General features: G+C 30.3%; 2 protein-coding genes across 3 annotated transcripts; one reads left to right on the forward strand and one right to left on the reverse strand.

Annotated features, from left to right (window-relative positions):
* Positions 1-11,497: 11,497 nt before the first annotated feature.
* LOC110660041 (adenylate kinase, chloroplastic) lies at positions 11,498-15,985 on the forward strand. 2 transcript variants are annotated; one of them, XM_058138276.1, is made up of 7 exons: positions 11,498-11,834; positions 11,937-12,032; positions 14,178-14,306; positions 14,403-14,537; positions 14,778-14,939; positions 15,062-15,136; positions 15,623-15,985. In XM_058138276.1, exons 1-7 carry the CDS (start codon positions 11,610-11,612, stop codon positions 15,722-15,724), a joined length of 924 nt encoding a protein of 307 aa, XP_057994259.1. In that variant the 5' UTR covers positions 11,498-11,609; the 3' UTR covers positions 15,725-15,985. The 2 variants fall into 2 exon arrangements, with proteins under 2 accessions (XP_057994259.1, XP_021673877.2); XM_021818185.2 differs by having other exon boundaries at positions 14,778-14,924.
* A 2,699-nt stretch (positions 15,986-18,684) lies between these two features.
* LOC110660040 (serine/threonine-protein kinase-like protein CCR4) lies at positions 18,685-21,206 on the reverse strand. The gene has a single exon (XM_021818184.2). It carries the CDS (start codon positions 21,031-21,033, stop codon positions 18,760-18,762), a length of 2,274 nt encoding a protein of 757 aa, XP_021673876.2. The 5' UTR covers positions 21,034-21,206; the 3' UTR covers positions 18,685-18,759.
* Between the last annotated feature and the right edge of the window lie 3,552 nt (positions 21,207-24,758).

Genomic DNA, 24,758 nt, shown 5'->3' on the forward strand with positions numbered 1-24,758 from the left:
GATAGGCAAGGTTATGAGAATGTTCATGGAGGTTTTGGTATTGGCAGCTAAAATGAAGAGGGAAAAAGTATCTTAGATTTTGCTATGGCATACGACCTAATACTAGCAAATACCTACTTTATAAAAAGAGAGTCACATTTAGTGACTTTTAAAAGTGGGCAACATAGAAGCCGAGTTGACTTCCTCTTAACCAGAAAGACAAATAGAGCTCTATGCAAGGATTGCAAGGTCATTCCAGGAGAGGCTTTAACAAGTCAACATCGGTTAGTGGTCTTAGATATCAAGTTTAGGAATAATTCAAGTAAGGTTAGAAAAAATAGTGCAGCTCGAACTGGTGGGAATTCAAAGGAGTAAAGCAAGTGAAATTCAAAAATGAGCTTCTCGAGTCTGAAGCATGGAAGCTGGATGTGGAGGCCAATGATATGTGGATACAGATGACATCAAAGATTAGAGAAGTAGCTAGAAAAGTACTTGGAGAGTCTAAAGGACATGGACCACCCTCAAAAGAGAGATGGTGGTAGAATGAGAAAGTACAAAAGGCAGTGAAGAGAAAGAGGGAATGGTATAAGAAATTACCTAAGTGTGATAACAATGAGGCATATGAACAATACAAGATAACAAAGAAAGAGGTAAAAAAAGGCAGTTAGTCAAGTAAGAGCGCAGGCCTTTGAAAAGTTATATGAGAAACTTGAAACTAAAAAAGGGAAAAAAGATATTTATAGATTAGCAAGGAGAAGAGAAAAGAAATGTAAAGATCTCAATCAAGTTAGGTGCATTAAGGATAAAGAAAGAAAAGTATTAGTGAAAGATAAGGACATTAAAGAAAGATGGAGAAATTATTTTGATGATCTCTTTAATAATAGTAAAAGTGGTAATAGTGTAAATATAGACTATAAAGAAATAGAAAAGAATGTGAATTATACTAGAAGGATTAGATCTTTAGAAGTAAAGGAAGCACTTAAGAGAATGAAAGTGGGTAAAGCTTGTAGACCCGATAGAATACCAATTGAAGTGTGGAAGTGTTTGAGAGATATGGGAGTGGCATGGTTAACTAAATTGTTTAATAAGATTCTAAACTCAAAGGAAATGCCTGATGAATGGAGGATGAGTGTTTTAGTAACTATTTTTAAAAATAAGGGAGACATACAGAGTTGCTCAAACTATAGGAGAATTTAACTCATGAGCGATACTATAAAGTTGTGGGAGAGAGTTGTGGAACATCGACTACGCCATGACACTTCTATCTCTCCAAATCAATTTGGCTTCATGCCCGGTCGTTCAACTATGAAAGCGATCTTTCTCATTAGAAGCTTGTATGGAGAAATATAGAGATGTGAAGAAAGATCTACACATGGTTTTTATCAATTTGGAGAAGGCTTATGATAGTGTTCCAAAAGATGTCTTATGGAGAGTTTTAGAATAAAAGAGGGTATCTATTAGGTACATATAAGTGTTACAAGATATGTATGAAGAAGTAACTACTATTGTGCGCACAGTGGGAGGGGATACAAGAGATTTTTCTATCTCAATTGGATTACACCAAGGTTCAGTTGTAAGCCCTTACCTTTTTACATTAGTTTTAGACGAATTCACGAAATATATACAAGAGAGTATCCCTTGGTGCATGATGTTTACAGATAATATAGTTATAATAGATGAGTTGCGAAAATGAGTCAATAAAAAGCTAGAGTTTTGGAGAAGTACTCTAGAGTTAAAGGGTTTTAAGTTAAATAGAACGAAGACAGAATACATGCATTGCAAGTTCAGTGAAGGGCGAACTGGTGATAGGGAATGAGTTAGTTTGGATAGAGTGGTACTGCCCCAAAGTAATCACTTTAAATATCTCAACTCAATCCTTCAAGTATATAGGGGATGTGAGGAGGATGTTAGTCATAGGATTAAAGCCGGATGATTGAAGTGGAGAAGTGCCACTGGAGTTTTATGTGATCGCAAGATTGCCAATAAGTTGAAAAGAAAATTTTCCAACCATATGACTGACCATGTTATACGGCAGTGAGTGTTGGGCACTGAAGGAGTCGTATATGTCTAAGATAAGAGTTGCGGAGATGAGAATGTTAAGGTAGATGAGTGGTCATACTAGACTAGATAAAATCCGTAATGAGAGTATTAGAGAAAAGGTAGAAGTGGTGCCAATTGAGGATAAGTTGAGAGAAGAAAGATTGAGGTGGTTTGGTCATGTGAAACGTAGATATACGGAGGTTCCAGTTAGACAAGTAGAGCACATTAGGTTAGAGGATAGAAAAAAAAAAGAAGGGGTAGACCTAAACTGACTTGGAGAAGAGTAGTACAATATGACCTAGAAGCATTACACATTTCAGAGAATTTAATCCAAAATCGCTTAGAATGGAGAAAGATAATCCAAATAGCCGACCTCAAATTCTTGGGATAAAGGCTTAGTTGAGTTGAGTTGTGTTGAGTTTTGTTCAGAGATGATTTATTAATAAGCTTTCAGATAGTGACTGATCGTTTTTTATGGACGACTAAAAAATTCTTCTGCAATACTACCCTTTTAGAAATTTGTTACTTCCATAGCACACATAAGATATTAAACTATTAAATATTAATGGAGGAACATGCTCTACTACTAGATTTCACTAATAAAATATCATTACTCATACCTGAATCTTTAACCAAAATAAATCAATAATCAACGTTGTATTTCAAATTGCCAAATAGACATTCAAATATTAAAAAAAAATAGAAACAAAACCCTAATAATGGAGAAATAGGACTAGAATATTAGAGAAAGAAACTCAGATATATTTCAAATGAACATATATATGAGAGCTTATTTAAAAAAAAAACAAAAGAAAAATAAAAAAAAGAATAAAAACTATTTTAATTACACATGCAATAATCACTATTATTAATTTAATAATATTAAAATTATTTTTGAATATATAAAATTTGGAATTTAAATTTTAATTTTAATTAATTAGATAAAAATTATTTTGCAGATGAACATCAATTTATATTTTAATAAAAATATAAATCTTTTTTGATGTCTTATTTATTTATAGACAACGGATTTAGTGGATCTTCTGCCATATGTACGATTTGCTTCCATTTAGGCATGTGCTGGTGGGATTATATGCTGGTCGTGTTGCCCTAAAATTGTTGTCATTAAACACGAAGTAAATCACTAAAAGTAATTAAATTTCACATTTTAAATTATGTAATTACTATTTATGTCTCAAAATTAAAATATATAATATTTTATCAAAAAACAAAATACCTTAATACTAAAAGATTAAAGTCCATTTAGCTAATTTCAAGAAAATAACAATTTGATAGTTGATAAAATTTTTAACTAGATTTATAACTGTAATTAGTCTTTTTGCTTACAAGTGTGAGCAAATTATTTTTTATTTTATTTTCATTAATATAATTTAATATTTATTTTTTATATTTTATATTTTTAAAATATACTAAAACTTTGTTAATGTTAAAAAATTAAATTAATTATGTTAAATGTAATTTAAATTTGTATAAAATTTTAAATAATTATAAGGTTATCAAAATTAAATTAAAATTTTATTGTTTAAATGATTATTTATTATTTTTCTCTTAATAGTTCTTTATGAGAATGTAATAAAATAATCTTATATTTTAATGACAATTTATATAACTTTGGATTTGATAAAACTATAAAAATGTATACTATTTAATTAAATAAGTTGATTAATGGATTATTTAATTATTTTAAAATTATATTGAGTGAAGTCATTTAATATGCCACCTTGGCTATATATATAAAATTTTATTTCTTAAATAATTACTAATAATTTCCTCTAAATATTTTTTATAAGAATGTAATAATATAATATTTTATATTTTTAATAATAAATGATATAATTTTATATTTGACAAATAATATAAAAATATAAACCATTTAATTTTAAATTTTAAAATAAATTGATTAATATATTATTTTTATTATTTTTTAAATTATATTAATTTAATTCTTTAACAATTGCCACGTGGCAACTTTTTAAGATGCCTAATGTCTTATTTATGTGAGGTATTTTCTAAGGTTTATCTTTTATAAATATACTATTCATTTTGCTTTCACCTTATGTGGATTATTTATTATTTTATTTTAATATCATAATTTAATATATATTTTACAATATATTATATTTTATTATTATATTATAAAATTAAAATAATAATAAAATTTTAATTAATTATAATTTTATTTCAAATTTAATAAAGAAATAAATTTATTAATAAATTATTTTTTATTATTCTTTAAATTATTTGACATATAACAATAAAAATATAAATAAAATAGGAAAAAAATATATAGGTCACTTTTAGATTTTTGAAATATCATTATTATAATTCTTAAATTTAAGAAATATTTTTAAAAATATATATTTAAATTTTCTGATTAATTTTTTAGTGAACAATATATATATATAATATTTTTTAAAAAATAATTCATTCTTTTTTTAATGTAATTAAAAATTTAATTTATTTTATAGATATATAATATGATGAGTACAATTTTGTAATGTTTGACTTTGTAAACTTAAGAAAATTTTCAAATTCTTCAAAATGTACTAAAAAAATTTAGATTTTTAATAGTTGAGATAAAATTTTAATAGTTGAAATTTAAAATTATTTAGATAAAAATTTATGATAAACTAATTTTATACATAAATTTAAAAATAAAGATTCACAAGCCAATTTTTTAAGCATTCTTATTAGCCTATGTGGCACACTCTTATGAAACATTTTTACACACACACAGATATATATATATATATATAAGTTAATTCAAACATATTATTATTTGTATTAAAAATAATTACTTGTAGTTTATTAATTATTTTTTGGCTCATGATTAAATTAATTTTTATAGAATTAATTTAATTAATATTATCTCATTAATTTAATTATGAGGCCTAAATAAATATTTAATTATTATTTTGGTGGTTAAGGATAATTACATGTAGTAGTTCATTGTTAGTGGGGAGTTAAGGAAGTTAACTGAAAGTGGGAAGTGAAGAGCAGTTTGAGGTAATGGATAGGAAGTGAAGAATGTGGATTCCAAAAACTTCCAAGTCCCTTTAGGTGAAGCTATAAATGGATGATGTTGTATTACAACAAAGTATCAATAATTCAACCAATCAATCAAATCAGACTTTAGCAGTCGGTCTATCTCTAATTTATTAATATTTTATTTTTCCAACTCTACATTTAATTTTGGAAGTCTTGTTGTTTTTTTCTTTTAATTGTGTAATTAATTTTCCAGCAATCAAGCCCTCTTTTAATTTTTTGTCCAATTTTACTATGAGATTTTATAAGTTATGTTCAATGTAGTCAAGCTCCCACAATCCTTTGCTCTAGAAGTCAGTAGTGTACTAGTTGATACACTCAGTATCTAACAGTCTCAAAATTCCTAAATTATTAGCCAACTAAACTGTTTTCTAGGAAATAATTTTATGTTAAGATACAACTTTTACTCTTAACAAAACTAGAATTATAAAATTATCATTAATACAAAATTCTTAGGCTATTGGACTTGATCTTCCCTATTGTAATTGTGTCATCCACTCACATTTTGAAAATTTCGACCTTGGATTTTAAAGTTGAAGAATCAAAAACACTATTGAAAAATCACACCATATAATCTTCTTGTGTAGTGTTAATGAGATTGAAGCAAGCAAGGGTGGATTGAAGAAGTCAACATCTTCATTCACATACTCAAAAATATTAAGACAAATAAAATCAACGAAAGCAATAGGAATTAAAGGGATAGAAAAATATTCAAAATTCCATGATTTGAGTTTCTCCAATTTCCATTATTTTCTCTATGGGTGATTGTTCTTTGTTTCCTTGGACTCTTTGCTCAAGCTTCTCTCGCCCTTCTTTGTGGATTTCAACTTCCTCCTTTATGATAGATCGAATAATAAATTCCAATTCAAGTTCATCATTATCAATCATAGCAAAAGGCATTATAAATTCTTTAAATTCAAATTTCTCTATTTCAAGTTGATCTCTTTGTTCTTACATTAAATCTTCAATAAACTTTGATGTCTCAACAAGTTTTACTTCTATCTCCATATTCTTTGTTTCTATTGAAATACACATTACCTAAGCACCACTTCCTCTATATTTATCATTAATAATGAGTGTTCTTTTAGAATTAAAGAGACTAGAATCATAATTGACTCTAACGTAGTTAACTTATTCATCTTGATTCAAATTACGGTTTGCTGTAACGCCCTCATTTTAGATAGTCTATACATTCTACTGTTTCGGTGACTAATGTCTGCCCGGACAGTCAGAATGTCTGGAATTATATTTAAAATGAAGTGAGAAGTCATAAATAACCCAAATAATGACAAGAAAAATTAAAGAAAATTTTTAGAAATGAAATGGACTAAGGTTAAATGAGTTGTAGCCCCAGCGATGGGTGACTTAACAGGAAGCGACTGTAAAGACAGTTAGCAACCCTAGACCCATGGAAAACCCTGTGAAATAATTTCTGAGACTCCAGTGATGAGTTATTGGGGTTTTGATGACAATAAATTACTAAGAAAACACAAGAAAAATTAAATCAATCGATACAGACGATTTTAGTTCGTTAATCTAAACGGAGGGCATTTTGGTCATTTCACATTCATAGAGGATTTTTAACCAACTTGTCCATTTAAGTAAGTGAATTATATGATATAAAATATGAATAAATATTGATGAAAAATTAATTAAAAATGAATAAAAAAAAGAAAAAAAAACAAAATGGAATTAAATTTGATTTATTACATAGGCTTGATGTAGTGATGATGTCATTAAAAATTTTCTAACCAATTATAACTCAACAAGTCTACTTAAATTCATTAAAAAGAGAAAAAAAAATAAGTCAAAAACACCATCTTCTTCTTTTTGCTCAAGCTTGGCCGAACTCTATGGATACACCTCCCCCATGTTTTCAAGCTTTCTAGCTTGAAATTCTTGCTTATCTCACACCAAAAGCCCTAGGTCCCTTCACTAAAAATTATACCCACACCTTACTAAAGTGTTTGGCTGCCAAGAATTGAAGAGAAAGTGAAGTTTAAAGCTTAGAAAAATTCTACTCACAAGGTTAGTGCTATTTCTCTCCCTCTCTCTTTTTGTATTCATGTTAGAACACTAAGTTCAACTAGGAATTGTGGAAAAAGGGAAGAAAAATATGCATGTTGGGGTCACTTTAAATTTCGGCAGCCAAGAGAGGGTGAGGGTTTTGATAGTTTAGTTGCAATTAAGTTTGTATATTAATGTCAATTAATGTGTATATATGAATTGGAGTTGAAACTTTATGAGTTTGCATGAGATTGAGACTTGATCAATTAGGGTTTAGTATGAAAATTGGGGATTTGGTGTTTGAATGGTTAATTGGAGTTCTAATGGTCAATTAGTAACCATTTGATTAAGTTTGACCCTAAATTGGAAGTAATTATGGCTTTGAAATTGAAAGTGGAAGCTGCCTCATTATTTGAATTATGGACCCTTTGAGTCCAATGTGTTCATGGGTTTATAACTTGAGCTATGTTGCTCTAATTGGTGTAAGGCCAATTGGAGATAAAATTTAAGACCTTAAGTCACATTTTTTGTGAAGAAACCCTACCCAGAAAACCAACTTAAGTTGACCTAAAAACTGCCTCAATCTGGGTGACCAACATGCTGTCCCTGGAAAATGACTAAATGAACAGTGTTTATTCAAATGGTCATAACTCAATGTAGAAATATCCAATTGACCTGATCTTTATATCAATGAAAAACTTAGACAATTTATAACAACTTTTATGAAGAATACAAACCCGAATTCTGACTATAACCCATCTGCAATGCTAGCCAAAGTCAGGATACAAAATCTGTCAGAACTAGTTTTGCCCATAATTTTTGGGTATAATCAATCCAGATAGTTATGGTAATTTGGCCATAACTTGAGCTACAAAACTCCAAATGGAGTGATTAAAAAAGGAAATTAAAGAAGACACATTAAGGAACAACTTTGATGAAGACAAGTTAGCCAAATTCTCACTGTAGTTTAGTCCAATAGAATAGTAAACTTAGGATACAAAAACTAAAATTTTGGAAATATATCTAGGGAACTTTGTATTGCAATTGGCAACTAATGCCAACAATTTTAGAACCCAAAATGTGGTATGATAGAGTGTTTAGAACTTACATACCTATTATTTATTGGATAGTCAAATTTTGCATGAATAGTAAAGTGAATAGTAATCATAATGACATGGCAAATTTAGATAAAAGACCTAGAACCTTATTTTAGGGACCTAGAACCAATTCCAAGCTGCTTGGAATTGCATGACAAATGTGGACTATGCATATTTGTCAAAATTGTTAGAGGGAAATTAAGGCAATAAATTTGAAATCCATGAAATGTTCATGGATTGCTTGAAATATGAAAAGTAATTCACCTAATTCATGTGAATAGGTAATTAGGGCTTATATGCCCATCACAAATAAAATTCATAAAATATTAGTAATTCAACTTAAAATATGAAATTTGTAATTAACATAAGTAGATTCTCAAATGTATAAATGAGATGAAGTCATCATGAGGATTTATGTTTCACTGTAACTAGAATATTAATAATAATATTCAACCCAATAAATGGTACATGAGTGGAAATAAGGAAAAATATTTTGAATACAATGGTACATGAGAACCATTGTTTTGAATTGTGTTCGATATGGATGACATAATGAATGTATAAATTATGATGAACTCATAAATTATGTAAAAAAATTAGATTTGGAGATTTATATTCTACTATAAATAAAATTAAAACATTATAAATTATAATTGGAATATATAATGAAATAATGATACTTATGAACCCTTAATGGTACTATGTGCCCACGTATTGCCTAAACATGTGTGTCAGATTGGATAGATTGGCATGCCAATAGGGTATTATTTGAGCAGAACTGCGTAAGGCTTTATGTCTGTATTTATGGCTTTATGCCTGCCTTCATAGCTTATATGTCTGATTATCTGTTATCATGGCTTTTTAGCCATATTGATTGCATACGTGGTTGACGTTTTATATTTTATATCCCATGGTATGACGGCCCGAGACACCACGGTGTCCAGTACCCAGTGATCCGCTTATCCAGTTTAGTTAGCCTGTCATAAATTATTTGGGCAGTGAAATAAATTAAGAATATTAGAAATTAAAAATATTAGAAATTAAATAAATGAGTTAGAAAGACTAGAAAAGAATTAGTTAGAATTAAGAATATTAATTATTATAAAATATTCCAAACCACATAAAAATTGTTAAGTAAAGTGAAAAAAAATTAGCAAAAATAGATATAACTTAAATAAGTATTACAATGTACCTTCTATAACCATATGAATATAAACTTAGTATTTTTATTAATTTTATATATTGTATATTATTACTGTAAATTTAGGAACTAAGCGCTTTCAAAGAGAAACAAAATTAGAACAAAAGATAATTAATACTAAAAATATTAAATTAAATTAAATTAAATTCCTGAGTATCCAAATTATGCTTCATTTCTTTTCCTGAGTATCCAAATGATGCTTCATTTCTTTCTTTATTTGTATATATTATTTTCTTGTTATATTATTGTACCACTAAGCAGCAATACTTAGCGCGATTGATTGTTTCCTTCGCGTGATGGATTGTTTCCTTCACGCAGGTATTGGAGATAAAATCTAGTAGACATTAGACTGAGATTTTGGAGTCCGGATTGGTAGAAGTATACAAGGTTGTCACCTCCTCAGCAATGCATGTAGATAGGGCTCACAAAAGTCATATTATGTATTTTGTACATTATAATTAGTTATTATGTTGAAATGTAAATTATAGAATTATAATTAATTTGTATATCATGTAAATTGTGAATTTATGTAATTAGTTTGTAAATTATATAATTAATGGAAATTTGAGAATTTTGATATATGAATTGAGCATGAAAATGAGTTGCAAGAGTTGAATGTGAAATGATTATGATGAGCATGGATGAGATTTTTATTGCAAAATATTATTGAAAATTTCAAGCAGGTAAATAGCGAGACACGCCAAATGATAATAAATTAGGGGAAACTCCGTCAGTTTCTGCTATGAATTTAATTTATTTTAAAATATAACGAGTTTAAAATTTTTAAAAGGATAAAGTAAGATAAGATAGGGTGTTCCGGCACCGAGTGTAACATGCCTTGCTCGGCTGTACTGTAGATGGGTGGGGAGTGTTACATTTGCCTTCTTAACACCATGAATACTCAATACAGCATGTAATTGCTCTTGAATCTCTCGCAATTGACAACATATGTTACGAATAGATTGGGTCCATTCTTCAATTGCCAAACATAAAATATGCAGCCCCTGATCATAGTCACCAAGTTGATTGCTACCATTGTAATAAGGGTGAAATCTCTACCATGATATCATCACCCAATGCAATATGTAGCACCGAAAAGGATCAATACACAATCTAACCCTTGAAAATAAGCAAGATCTAATTGAAGACCTTAAGAAAAATATAAAACTTAATCCAAAGTCTAAGAATAAATAAGGCAAAAACTTTAGGAAGAAGAAAGCTTCATTAATTAATTTAAAAAATTTGTACATGATGAAAATAGAAAATATATTTATAAAGTTTTAAATCCTAATCCAAGTAGGAAATAATTTAAAAGTTCTGAACTAAATATAAATAATATTTTAGAGTCCTAAACTAATAAGAAATTACAAATAAAATTATTTAGGAATATAAAAAATACAATATTAAGACCCTAAATTTTTTGAATAAAGATTTAGTTGAGTTAAGTTATAAAAAATACAATATTAAAAGAAATTCTAGTTTAAATAGGAAATAACTAAAATATAAATTTTTCTAAATATTAGTTGAATTTTGTTATGCACCTTTCAGTGCTTTCTAAAATTTTATTTTTTTCCCAAATAATTAATGATTTGCAAAATATTTGAAAGTATAAGAAAAGTTGTCAAGATTTGAAATAACTTGAGAAAATAAAATGAAAAATTCTATTTGCAATAATTAATAAAATTTTGACATATATTATATTTTAGTTTTAAAATTTTAAAAAATTAATTATTTAGTTTTATATTTTATATAATATTATATTTTAATTTTTAAATTTTTAAAAATTAATTATTTAATACCTAAATTTTATACTATATCATACTTTATTTTTTATAATTTATTTTTTAAAATTTATAGATTAAAATATAATATAATAAAAAATAAAATAATTAAATAAAAAAATTATAAATTTTCCTTTTACATATTAATAAAAATATTTTATCTTAACATAAATAGGCTACTATTAGCCATCAGAGTTATCCGCTACACATAACTGTCAAGCCAAGCGGCGCAGACTTTCAAACGGCAAGGCAAAATGGGCCGAGGCCCTTAACTTATTCGTCGTTTTGTAGAGCAACCACCATTCCAGACGATGCCATCAGCCATCAACCATCATCCAAGTGTGTATACATTGAAGATCCCAATCAGCCAAATAAACACTCTCACCTCTGTCTATCTTCGACCACTAGTCTGCGCTTAGACGGTGGGAGGACATAGATATGGCAGCTATCACCTCCTGCGGTGTCATTTTGAAGGTGGCCGGCAACTCCCAACAGCACCCGCCACCGTATGCTACTGTTTGTCCGCCTACTTCTGCCTCTGCTAATTCCTCTAAGCTCTTCTCATCCCAATTGTCATTTTCTTCTAGTAATTCTTGCCTTTCTCTTCGTTCCAATCAAACCCTGCTCTCACCTCGTCTCGCGAAATCTTCTAGTCCAGCTCTGGTAAGCAATAAAAATTAGATCGATTTTGGTATGTATATGATGAAATTGCTTGAAATCTTAAGTTATTAAAGTGGTTCTTGACACTTGTATGGCAATAAGCAGATTGTTGCATCAGCGAAACCAGAACCCTTGAAAATAATGATATCAGGAGCTCCTGCTTCTGGTAAAGGTACTCAATGTGAGCTCATCACTAAGAAAGTAAGCCTTTTTTTTTTCTTTGAAATTTTAATTTCTATACCTTTTGCTCTTGTCCCTTTTTGTTTTGACAAAATAAAAAGCCCTTGTGGTCTTTTTTATTCTTAATCGCATGGAAGTATGATTTCTTGAATTTTTTTTTTATTTTTTTGAGAATTCTATGTTATCTGTTTGTTGATTTACCCTTCTTTGATCAGTGTAGCGTGATTTATTGATGTATACTTATTATATTGTATGGTATGATTGTTATTGTTAATATGTTTGGAAAGATGGAATGACATGGTATGGTTGTTATTGCTAACATGGTGGATGCTAGATGATGTGGTACCATAAAATAAATATAAAAATTACAAAAAGTAATCTTTATTACTATTTTAAAAATGGTTTAAAGATGTTTATTTAAATAAAATATTAATTTATAAGTAATGTTATAATAATAATAATAATAATAATAATAATAATAATAATAATAATAATAATAATAATAATAATAATAATAATGATAATGATAATAATAATAATAATAATTAAAGGCTCATTTTATTTTATTTTTAATTAATCACTAAATATATCTTCATATATAACATTTTCATGAGAGAATGAATTATTCAAGGATAAAATGGGAATACAAAATTTCTAAACCATTCCAAACCACCAATTTGGTGTTTTGAAAATCAACCATCAATTTTTTAGTAACAGTCTTCCCAAATATATAGAGTAACCATACTATACAATATGAAATCTTCACAAACCATGATCCAAACATAGTGTTAAAGATTTTCTCAGTTTATTGTTGGTGATAATTGCCTGATTTACTGTATGGTCTGCTCTGTTCTTAAGTCTATAATTTCTTTTGCACAATAGAGAATAGTTCATGAGGAAGGAAGCTCTAAGAGTTGATGCATTCATACATAGTGTTGTAAATGCCAAGCGGAGTTGAGCAGCTCAGCTTAGTGGACTGGTGTAGGTGTTTTAGTCAGGCTTAGCTTTTGAAGAGTGAATTTATCAAGTGTTTGAAATTGTATCGGCCAGCTTGCTTTCTCACTCAAATCTCAAACTCAACTTTGTTTCCCATTTTTGTATTTGAATACTCAAATTTGAGTTGCCAATCATTTAACTGTTTCACTAGTTTATGAGGGTCAACGGAATCTTTTACATTGGAAGGAAGTGAATTATCTTGAATATTAGAGTTTTGATTTAATCTTGCTTCATAGACATAGAGAAATACTATTCACAGTCCAAAAAAGTTTATATATGTGTTGGTTCAAACTTGAAATTGATTGTTTCCTAAGTCCTCCTGAGGCTTGGGCAGGATAAGATAGCAGCTAAAAGTATGGGTAGCATAGCAAAAATATGCTCTTTATCATTGATATGTTGGTTTGCTCACAGTAACTGTTGCCTCTTGGGAAAAACGAACACTGGTTCTATGATGCACTTGCTAATTTTAGTACTTCTACAACTCAACTCAACTAAGCCTTTATCCCAAAAATTTGGGGTCGGCTATATGGATTCACTTTTTCCACTCTGAACGATTTTGGGTTAAATCCTCAGAAATGTGTAAAATTTTTAGTACTTCTAAAAACTATAAATTTACCAGTTGTAAATAGACCCTAGGATATGGAATGGAGGATGGTACCAAACCTACCAATGCTTATAGTGATTCTCAAGTTAAGGGGAAAAAAAAAGCCTGAACTTCTGCTCAAGCTTGGCTGGCTCACTAAAGGCACCAGTAGTATTTATAGTGATTCTCAAGCTAAGAAGGGGAAAAAAAAAAAAGAAAAAAGAAAAAAAGAAGAAGAAGAAGAAGAAGAAAAAGGAAAAGCCTGAAATTCTGCTCAAGGTTGGCTCCCCAAATTGGCACCAGTGGGTTTTATCAAGTCTTTAGAGGCCCACATCACAAACTGAGGAGCTGAAGAATTTGGCATTTTTGTCCAACTCTATACATAGTGGTAATTAGTCAAGTAGGCAATGCTTGGATAAGCACTTCATTTCATTTTAAAAGTTCTTGTTTCAGGTTATATCTCTTTTTACCCTCCCAATGGCATTGTTTGATTGCTAATACCAGTTGCAACATTTACTGCATGATTTCTCATTTTTAATTGCCATTGAAGAAAAACAGATTAAATGAAGTCCTCGTGATGAATGCAGTATGGTTTGGTGCACGTTGCGGCTGGAGACCTGTTGAGAGCTGAAATTGCTTCAGGAAGTGAAAATGGGAAGAGAGCAAAAGAATACATGGAAAAAGGCCAACTGGTCCCAAATGAAATTGTAGTCGTGGTAGGGGTGATGCTACAACCTTTTTATTCTCTTTGAAAGAAAATGTTAGCCTTGATCATTCTCACATTGTTAATTCTTTGATTTCAATTTTGTAAGATGGTGAAGGAGCGTTTGTTGCAGCCAGATGCTCAAGAAAATGGTTGGCTTTTGGATGGATACCCTAGGAGCTTGTTACAAGCAACAGCTTTTATGGAATTTGATTTCCAGCCTGATCTTTTCATTCTCCTAGAAGTAAGCATCATCAGTCAATTAAATTCTATCTACTTTTTAGAAGAGCATAATATGAACTAAATGCTGGTGCCTTCTGGATAATTTATTGGTTTCCTTTCATGTTCACAGTATATAGAATAATTTAGAGTTAACAGAAAGGGAAAAAAAAAAAATAGTGGCAATCTTTTATGGTTAGATTGTAGGTATGGACTTAAGGATTATCTATCCACCATATTTGAACTTGTATGGCTTTGTTTGCAGGTCCCTGAAGAGCTTCTTGTTGAAAGGGTGGTTGGACGTAGGTTAGACCCTGTTACTGGAAGGATATACCACTTGAAGTATTCTCCTCCTGAGAGTGAAGAAATTGCTGCTAGGCTCACCCAACGTTTTGATGATACTGAAGAGAAGGCATGCCTTAAACTGGTTTCTGCAATTTGAGCATTTTAGCCTCAGAGGATTCTGTCTTATTTGGTTGCTTCCATCATGGCGTTTGATTGATACCATTTACTGATAATATTTTTTCTTTCTTGTATGGCTATATTTAGGTGAAGTTGCGATTGCGCACTCATCATCAAAATGTGGAGGCAGTACTTTCAATTTATAAAGATGTTACATTAAAGGTATACCTCTCTCACTCTCTCTCTCTCTCTCTCTCTATGTATGCATCTATCTGAAACTAGACCGATTTATGAGTTAAAATTACTGTCATGGAAACATAGTGAATCTTTTTACAACTTGTATGGCCTATTGGTAACTCTATGATAGTGTGTTTGCTTTTCTATAACCTTATGAAAAACTTAGAAAATGTTACATATGATATGCTCATGATCAAATTGTGCTGATGCTACAAAATAAATAAATGTATTATTTACATAAGCAATTTGATTTGGGCATAGTTTTCCATTACATTTAATATATATGCTAGATAAGAGAAATTCAAAGGAAAATTTGTAATTTTGGATGCTGAAAGCAAGTAATCAGTAACATCTTTTTATTCTGATGTTAATGCTGTTAAAGGGGTCATTTTGGCATTTGTATATAAAATACCTGTAATTAGTATTGTACTTGTAGGAATCTGACTTGAGGAGCCATTTCGTTGATATCAGGTCGATGGAAGTGTTTCAAAAGAGGAAGTGTTTGCCCAAATTGACAGTGCTTTAACAAAATTACTTGACAGGAAAGCAACTTTAGGATCTCTGGCTGCATAGTTCTGGAAGACGAATAGGTGGAATATTGCATAGGGATCTAGTAACAAAATAGCATGGTTGTTAGCCATTATTATTATTATTCTTTGAAGCTAACCTGTTGCCATTTAAATTTCATTCAAATAAAATGTAAATAACACAATGCAAATTTCTGAGGTTTTCTTCGTCTGCGGAGAACCATGAGTATAAACTGCAAGCTTAAAAGCCTCATGCAATTTTATTCTGTAGAAGAGATGTTATCGAGCGAAAGGCATTGCATTTTTTTCTACTCTGTTCTCTGTAAATTGATCAGTTTGTCATTTTATTCAATGATTCTGTTATAGAGCTGCAGTTGCTGTAATGCAAGCAATGAGAAACTAAACTGATTTTTGATTGGTGCACTATTGCACTGCTGTTGTAACGTTTTTTTATTTTTCAATAGACAAAATATTTCATAGATGGACTTAAAAGCTGAGCAAAGCACATTGGAATCAAGGACCAGACCCATCACATAGATTAACTGAAAAAAAAAGGGAACTGAAGGCCCAATCAAAAGGAGCCCAAGAGCAAATAGCCAACACGGGCCACCAAAAATAGCCCAAGACAGGCTTGAGGCCCATATACCAACAAACTCTAGACTGCCTAACCAGAAGGGAAAGATGCTCAAGCTATAGAGCTGCTGTATGCCTTCCATTCTTGGCTCTGGCCCTTTGGTGCAGCGAAAACCAAGCAAGAACGACTACACAACACTATATAGCTATTGATAAGGTAGTATCTTGATATTGTTAAATAGGCAACAAAACCCCATGTGCAAAATCATCCACAGAGAGCAGTGCAGGCTCCAGTCAAGGCAAGTGCAGGAGACATCTTATGAGTGTCGCAGCGGTGGTGAGTTTTTTCAACGTCCCTCTCACGTCTTCTTAGTGCAACATTTTAATTACATGTTTGACATTTTTTAATTTTGTTATCAACCAAAGGAAAACAGAACTAATAAAAAACAGTAATACCACACAAATGCAATCTTGTGTAAAGTCATAGTGTGAACCATATATTTCTTCCATTATAACATGATTTTCTAATGAAAGATTTACATGCACTATCACTCTGAGCTCCAACCACCAACCCCTTTAAGCAACCTCCAAATCCAATGCAAGCATGGCTAGACTAACTAAAACTACCACCACCACTACCAAACTATTCCACTATGACCATAAACAAGCAACAAGACTTGCCTTTTGCATTGGCATGGTAATGATCTCAGCAACCACTATCTTAAGGTTCTTAGATCTTCCATCTCAATTATATATATTAACTTTTTTTTTTTATTTTCTTTGAGTTAGAATTTTACCGTCATAAATTCTTCATCAAAATCAATTGTTAAGTGATTGACATATAAATTAAACTAGAACAGCAAGACTTACAATATACAGCTAGTAAGAGCTTAAATTGATTATCAAGGAGAGAGACAAAGGCGGGTGAAGATATGAATAACAATTAAGAAAAGAAAAATATTATAATTTATTTTAATTAAAACTCAAACTCAATATCTTACCATTTTAAAAATAATTCCTATATCACTAAATTATATTCCATTGATAAAAAGAAATGACAATTTTATCTATTATTTCTAAGTGTGTGTAATTTCAGTTCGGTTTAAGATTTACCTAAAAATCGGAATCGAATCAAAATTTCAGTACTATTCGTGTTCAGTTCTTTATTGTTTCGATTTTAATTCGATACAATCTCGATTCTTCAGTTTCAATTTGGTTTGATACGGTTTCAGTTCGGTTCTCAATTTTTGAAATAATTTTATATAATTATTTCCTTAAAAGTCATACTTAAATTAGCATTTAAGTTTTAAATTAGATTATTAATATATAATATACCATATAATATATCTTTAAGCTATTTTTAAATCGTACAATCTTTGTATATACAATTTAGTATTAAGTATATTATATAATATATATTTATAATTAAGAATTATAAGATATTTAATATATTTGTAACAAAAATTATTAAAAAAATATAAAGAAATAAAATATAATATTAGGTTGTATTTAGTTTATATATATATATATATATATTGAAAACATATAATACATTTAAAAAAAATCATAATATATATATATATATTGAAAGCATATAATACATTTAAAAAAAAAATCATATAAACTATATATAAACTAAATACAATCTAATATTATATTTTATTTCTCTATATTTTTTTAATAATTTTTGTTACAAATATATTAAATACCTTATAATCCTTAATTTTATATATATATATAAATTCAATTGTTGATTTGATTTCAGTTCGATTTGAAATTCCTGAAAATTGTGCACAACCCTAATTACTCTCTCTATCCTATAATGATAAATATATTTTCTTTCTTTATATATATATATATTGTAAATTGTGGAGCACTTTCTTTTTTAAAATAGTAGTTTATTTATTAATGTTTTTTGTTTATTATGTATTAAAAATAAAATTTATTAATTTCAAAAATAATTTAATAACATATGAATTATTTAGTTTTAAATGAATCAGTATAAATAAAGGGTATATTAGAAAAATACTAAATAAAATTTATTGTTTTAATTATATTAATGATATTTTTTTAAACTATGTGAAACTAAAAGTAAGTCTAAAATATTTCATATGATGTTTTTGATATTTAGAATTTGAAAATAGTCTAAACTAAAAACAACATTGAATGTATAAAAAAATAAAAAAAAGGACAAGATTGTGACCATTTATATGAACATGAGAATTTTATATTAGATGCATCCATTAATTTTCTCCCGTCAATGTCTCAATTCATAACCCAATTTCTAACAATCCTTCAAAATTAAATGTACAAAACTCGTAAGCTGTGAACATAGGCACCTTTTTCAATCACACTCTTTTTGGAATTTTTTTTTTTTTTTTTCAAATTTGAACCCAAAATTCAATAACTAAAAAAAAAAAAGGCTATCTATGATGGAAAATAAGAACAAAAATGTTATATACAAAAAATTAGAATATTTTCTGGTGCGAGTGTGTTCCCCACTTTGGCCTATTTGGAGGACTCGGTCGTGGACCGCGAAAGGGAAGTGGGTTGCGCCGAACACAGCGCCAAAGCTCTTTCTAAGTTATTTACTATCTCGGTCATCGATGGCCGATCTTGGCCTTCGAACGTCACGCAATCCGCCGCCAAGAATCCTACATAGGCCACAGCCTCTATTTCATGCGGCGTCGGGGTGGGCACTCTCTTGTCCAAGACTCTGTGTATTTCATCTTGTTCAATATATGGTACTGCAAAATCCACCACATTTCTTGGCACTCCATTCTCATTCTTGTGTATTGCCTTCATTCCTGATAATAGCTCTAGTAACACTACCCCGAAGCTGTATACATCGCTCTTTGTTGTCAGCAGTTGAAGTCTGTAGTATTCTGGGTCCATGTATCCTACTGTGCCTGCGGCGCTGAGCGACAGGTGGGATTCTTCGTCTTCAGGACCCGTCAGAGACAGTCCAAAATCGGAGACCTTGGCTGTCCAGGATGAGTCTAGCAGTATGTTTGATGATTTGATGTCTCTGTGAATGATCGGTGGTACTGCGTACTCGTGGAGGTACTCAATTCCCCTGGCTGCGTCAAGTGCTACTTTGATTCGTTTGGGCCATGACATTAATGGGGAGTTTTGGAGCTTGTGGAGATGATTATGGAGTGTGCCATTGCTGAGGTACTCGTAGACTAATACCCTCTCGTTACAATCTTCGCAGAAGCCTAGTAATCTGACGAGATTCTTGTGATGGAGACGGGATAAGGTTTCGAGTTCGTTAATGAATGCATTATCCTTTTCTTCTTGACGCCTGGATTCTACAGCGTAGGAACTAGTGCTCGATGTTTCTGCTCGTTTGATTGCTACTTCTCGTCCATCGCCTAATGTGCAGCGATAGACTGAGCCGAAGCTTCCTTCTCCAACTTTGTGATCCTCGGAGAAGTTGTTGGTGGCTTCAAGTAGGAGTTGCAATGAGAATTCCTCTAAATGACTTGCATTTCCCATGCTGGCCAATTGGCTAAGACGCTTCTCTAAGACCGGTGGTGCAGCTTGTTCTATTTGTGGGTGCTGCTGCTGTTGTTGTCTTGTACCCTGCTCGAGGGGTGCTCCGGTCTCATCCAACGGCCCTGAATCATGGACTCGGCATCCTTTGCACTTGTAGTATCTGAGAAGAAAGAAGCCAATGGTTAGCAACAAAACAGAGGATCCCACGCAGCCCACTACTAAGCAAGCTATCATCTTGTCACTCCACCCACTACTTGTTGATTCCTCTGGAGCCGGTGGTGGCGAAGATGGTGCTAATGCTGGCCCAGCCACTGGTGGCGTAATATCACTATATGGACAGGTACTTGTATATGGTCCAGGCCTTACTTTCTCAAACACTATTAAATTAGAGTCCAAAATCTCATTACCCCAACAAACCAAGGAACGATTCTGTATCAGAACTCCACAGAAAATATTCCTCTTGGCTTCAATAGTGGCAAAAGAACTCTCCCTCAAACTTTCTTGCAAGCTGAAATTGTTCTGCCCCCAACAAACTACTCTATCATTAAGCCGCAAACCACAGCTACGGTTCTCTCCTAATGCCAACAATTTGAACTTATGTTGTGGTTTTTGGCCCTCCATAGTTCCCCAACAATGCAATTCGTTATCAAAAGTTAGAGCACAGGCATGCCTGAAGCCAGCAGCAATCATGCTAAAATTCCCTTTTGGAGGGTCACCGACACTAGAAACATTTCCCAAGCAAGCAATATTCCCATTTCCTGAAAGCCCACAAACGAAGTCTTCACCAACTGCAATACTGCAAAAGCTCAAGTTCTGAGCAGAGGTAGAGTTGAATTCCGGCCATTGCCAGCAATGGAGACGATTGGTGGCATTCACAAGGCCACAAATATGGGAATTACCCGCTTGAAGCTCTCTGAGAAAAGGACCGCGATAGATTCTCTTGTAAACCATATTACTACCATTAGTAAAGAATCTCCAGCAAACCATAATTGAACTGGAAGAAGAAGAAGAAGAAGAAGAAGAAAAAGAAATCAAAGCACAGAGGAATCCTTCTCCAGCAACAATCCCAGAATAAGAAACGCTGGAATTCAATCTAGGAATGTAAATCCCGGCAGGAAAACTAGAACAGTTAAGAAAAGATGGTCCCAAAGCGCAAATCAATGTGTGGTCTGAAGTTTCAGAAATTGAGACGGTAGAGTGCGAAATAATGGAAGGGAAAGAAGAAAAAAAGAGTAGAAACATGAAGACGAAAGAAAGAATAAAATGAAGAAAAAGAAAAGCCATAGAAATGGGCAGAGAGAATTGATAATCCCATGGCTATAAGGGTGGTGGGTAAGGGGATTTGGAGAAGAAAGAAACGCGTTTTTGAGAGAGGGAAAGTGAAGATAGAGATTAGAGAGTGAGGAGAGGACCAAAGACCAAGTCGTCTTGAAAGGAACTGATAGAAAGAAAAGAAAAGAAAGAGCGCGTCGTCGGCGGCCATCCTATTAACCCTTTGTTTGGATTGAGACTCAGTGGCCATACATCCGAACCGAATCAAATTGAGTTTTAAGTTAATTAAAATTTTATTCGACTTTATTTATATTAATCAAATTAAATTGAAATTAAAAAAAAAATCAGTCTATTATCGATTGTTATAGAATTAATAAAAAAATATAATATATATTTATATTATTAATTAATTAATCAATTATTAATAATTACATTTTTAATATATATGATTTATTATTAATAAAAAATAATTACAAATTAAATATTATTTATAAATTTTAAAAATAATAATTATGAATAATATATTAGTAATAAAATAATATTTAATATATTAATTAATACAAATTTAATTAGTTCAGCTACCAAATCAAAGTTAATCATACTGATAATTAAATATTAAAATTTTAGAGTTACTAATCAAAAATTAAATTGAACTAAATTCACCATTATCAAAATAATCAAATTTCATTAGTTCAGCTTGATTATTCTGTTATCATCGAATAATGCATAGCTCTAATTCAGAAGAATAATAAAGAAAATGAGAAAAGAAATAAATTATACCATAGGTTTAATAAGATTTATAATTTAGCTTTTAATGTAAGTATAGTAATGATTTTATCCTTAAATTTTATTTATGTTGATAAATTGATCCTCATGTTTTACTTTTATTAACAAATTAATTCCCGTAACAGTATTTTTGAAGGCTAATTTATTAATAGAAACAAAATGTGATGATTAATTTATTAATAGGAATAAAATTTAAAAACCAAATCATTACTAAATTTATATTAAGATTAATCTATGAGTTTTGTTAAATTTTAAGAAATTATATAATTTTACCATTCTCAAATAAAAAGTTGACATTAAATAAAAAAGATAAAGAAATGAAAAGATTGAGAATATAAGAGAAATTTAATTTTCAAATTCTTTTAATTGATTTAAAATATTTTCCTCCAAATTAAAAAAAAATGAAAAGAAATGGATAGCAATGTGAAAATAAATGTGTGTTTTTTTTATTAAAATTACGTAAATACCTTTAAAAATAAGAAAAGAAATTATGATATAATAATTATTTTTCTCTAATAATTTCTTTTTTATTTTAATAATCTATCTAAATAATATTGATAATTCTGTTAGCCTCTAAAGATCAATCCAAGTGCCACTTGCATGCCTGTAAAATAAGGGAATAGTAAGGTTGGAGGCCCTATTGACCAGTCACTTCGACGCTCAAATTAGTATTTGATTTAGAGACAATTTGAAATAATGATTATAAAGTTTAATAGTGATTCTGACAGGGTCAGCATATCTGATTAATTCTCATATTTATTAACTAATGAACTAAGTAGCCGTTATAGCCATCAACATGAATCTCGAATGTTGAGTTAATATCTCGAGTTTCCTCATGAATGTCCGACTTTGTCATTGACTAGTATTGCTGATACTCGGTTAACACTCTTTGTACTTGGTTTAAGTTACCTAAACACTCTTCTGCTTAGTTTGGATTACCACGTCATGATTTGCCCAACTCTAGCATATGCTATTCTTTTCTTCTCTAGCTCTTTAATGGAACACTGACACTTTAATTGTCACATTAAATTCTTTATTCAAACGTTAACTATTTAATTTGATTTTGAATGAGTAATATCAAATATAATAAAAAAATCTTTTTTTTTTATTTAATTTCTTTTCATTTCCCTGCATAATTAACCATCCAAATAAAGGGTAAGATACTATGCATTTGTATTTGTAGCGCCAAACAATCTAGAATTTTTTTTTTTTAATTTTAAATAATTATATATTTAATTAAAGTGTTTATAAGTGATAGAGAAATAGTAATAATTTATAAGCATATTTATTAATAACCAAAATAAAAAGTTATATTTTTTTAATTATAAATTTTAAAATGATTATAAATAAATAGGTAATTTTATTTTTAAAATTTATAAATTATCAATTTAAGGTTAAAGGAAAATTATTATTATTTAGAGTTTTAAATTCAACCATATTTGAATCATATGATAAAATCGGGTAGGCTGGTCGGTTAAAGTCATTAGGGACTGGTTAAGTTGACGGTACGTGGAAAATTGTGACATTTTTTTTGAGTTTGGAGGGAAGGTTCCACCAAGTCTCATGCAGGAAGAAACAAGGTTTATATTTTTGTCTTCTATTCAATAATTTGAAGGAAACCCTTTCGCTACTCAACGTACGCCAGGGGATGGATCAGATTTCCACCCTATGCCCTGAAACTCAACTTTTCTTTGAAAATTTAATTGTTTTGAGATCAATTCTTCATTCTAAGAAGAAATTTATTGACTAATGAAATTGACTCTAATTTTAGTATGTGAGTTTGGTCTTCATTTTATTAATTAAAATTTGAATTGAGAAATCAAATAAAAAAATATCAATTTTCTCTCTTATAAAATCTTTAAATCACAGCTTGGATTAAATTAAAAAAAAAAATCCCTTTAAATATGTATTACAAATTAATATTAATAAAATACAAATCATACATGAGAGAAACTTTACTTCATGAAAAGCCACTAAATTTTACTTAGACACTAAAATGGTTTTTAGAATTTGATGTTTAAGTTAAAGTTAAATTTCTTTAAAAAAATAATAATATTTGTAAATTTGGAATTTTAGAGTTATTATTATTAAGAAAATTTTATCCAAATAACACTTTAGATTCAACCATGAAAAACTGCATACATAAAATCAAAAAGAAAAAAATTATACTGCTATGGCATCTACAAACCATTAGCCCACCAGCCACAAATTGAATTTGTTGAGCTCAAATGGGCAAATGGACCAAATCCAAATAGAGGAAAGCCTAGAGGGAGAACATTTATAAACCCAATTAGGAGGACAACAGTATCGCCTGATGGGCTTAGCCATCCAGCCAGCTAGAGGCTCTGCTTGCTACTACCCTGCTAATTATTGCAAGAGAATTTCTGAATTTGGCATAGTGCAGACAGCAGTGTTTAAAGTCCCACTTATCATTCTCTCTTTTTTCAAATATTAAAGATACCAATAAGCATTGATTTAAGAAGTAAACAAAGGAACCCGAACCACTAAGCGCAGTGGTCTGATGGTAGGCCTTTTGTGATGGATAGATCCAACTCTGATTTGATCTCCACACTAATAAATAGAGACTAAATATTGTCTCCACCTGATGCTTGAGCCGTTGTTCGACTGTAAGTTGTCCATAATCTCCGCATCTTGAGATCCATTTTGGATTCTACAGCAGCTCCCTTCCTATGAAATTGGATTAAATCAAGGACTTCAATCACCAATTACAAGTCTTGAGTTAAGGGGATTATAACTGTTACACTTGAAGAACCTTATTTTTTTACCATTAAAAAAAAAGCAACTCGGACATCCTGAGAAAGTATGTGACTTTCTTCTCATGTATAAGAAGTACAAAATCAAAGGGAAGAATCAATTTTGTCATTCCTAAAGGGTTAAATTGTACTCAAAGACACATTATTTAGATGTAGCAGACACAAGAGAAGTGCATA

This window comes from Hevea brasiliensis, chromosome 16, assembly GCF_030052815.1.
Source record: "Hevea brasiliensis isolate MT/VB/25A 57/8 chromosome 16, ASM3005281v1, whole genome shotgun sequence".
NCBI classification, from domain to species: domain Eukaryota; kingdom Viridiplantae; phylum Streptophyta; class Magnoliopsida; order Malpighiales; family Euphorbiaceae; genus Hevea; species Hevea brasiliensis.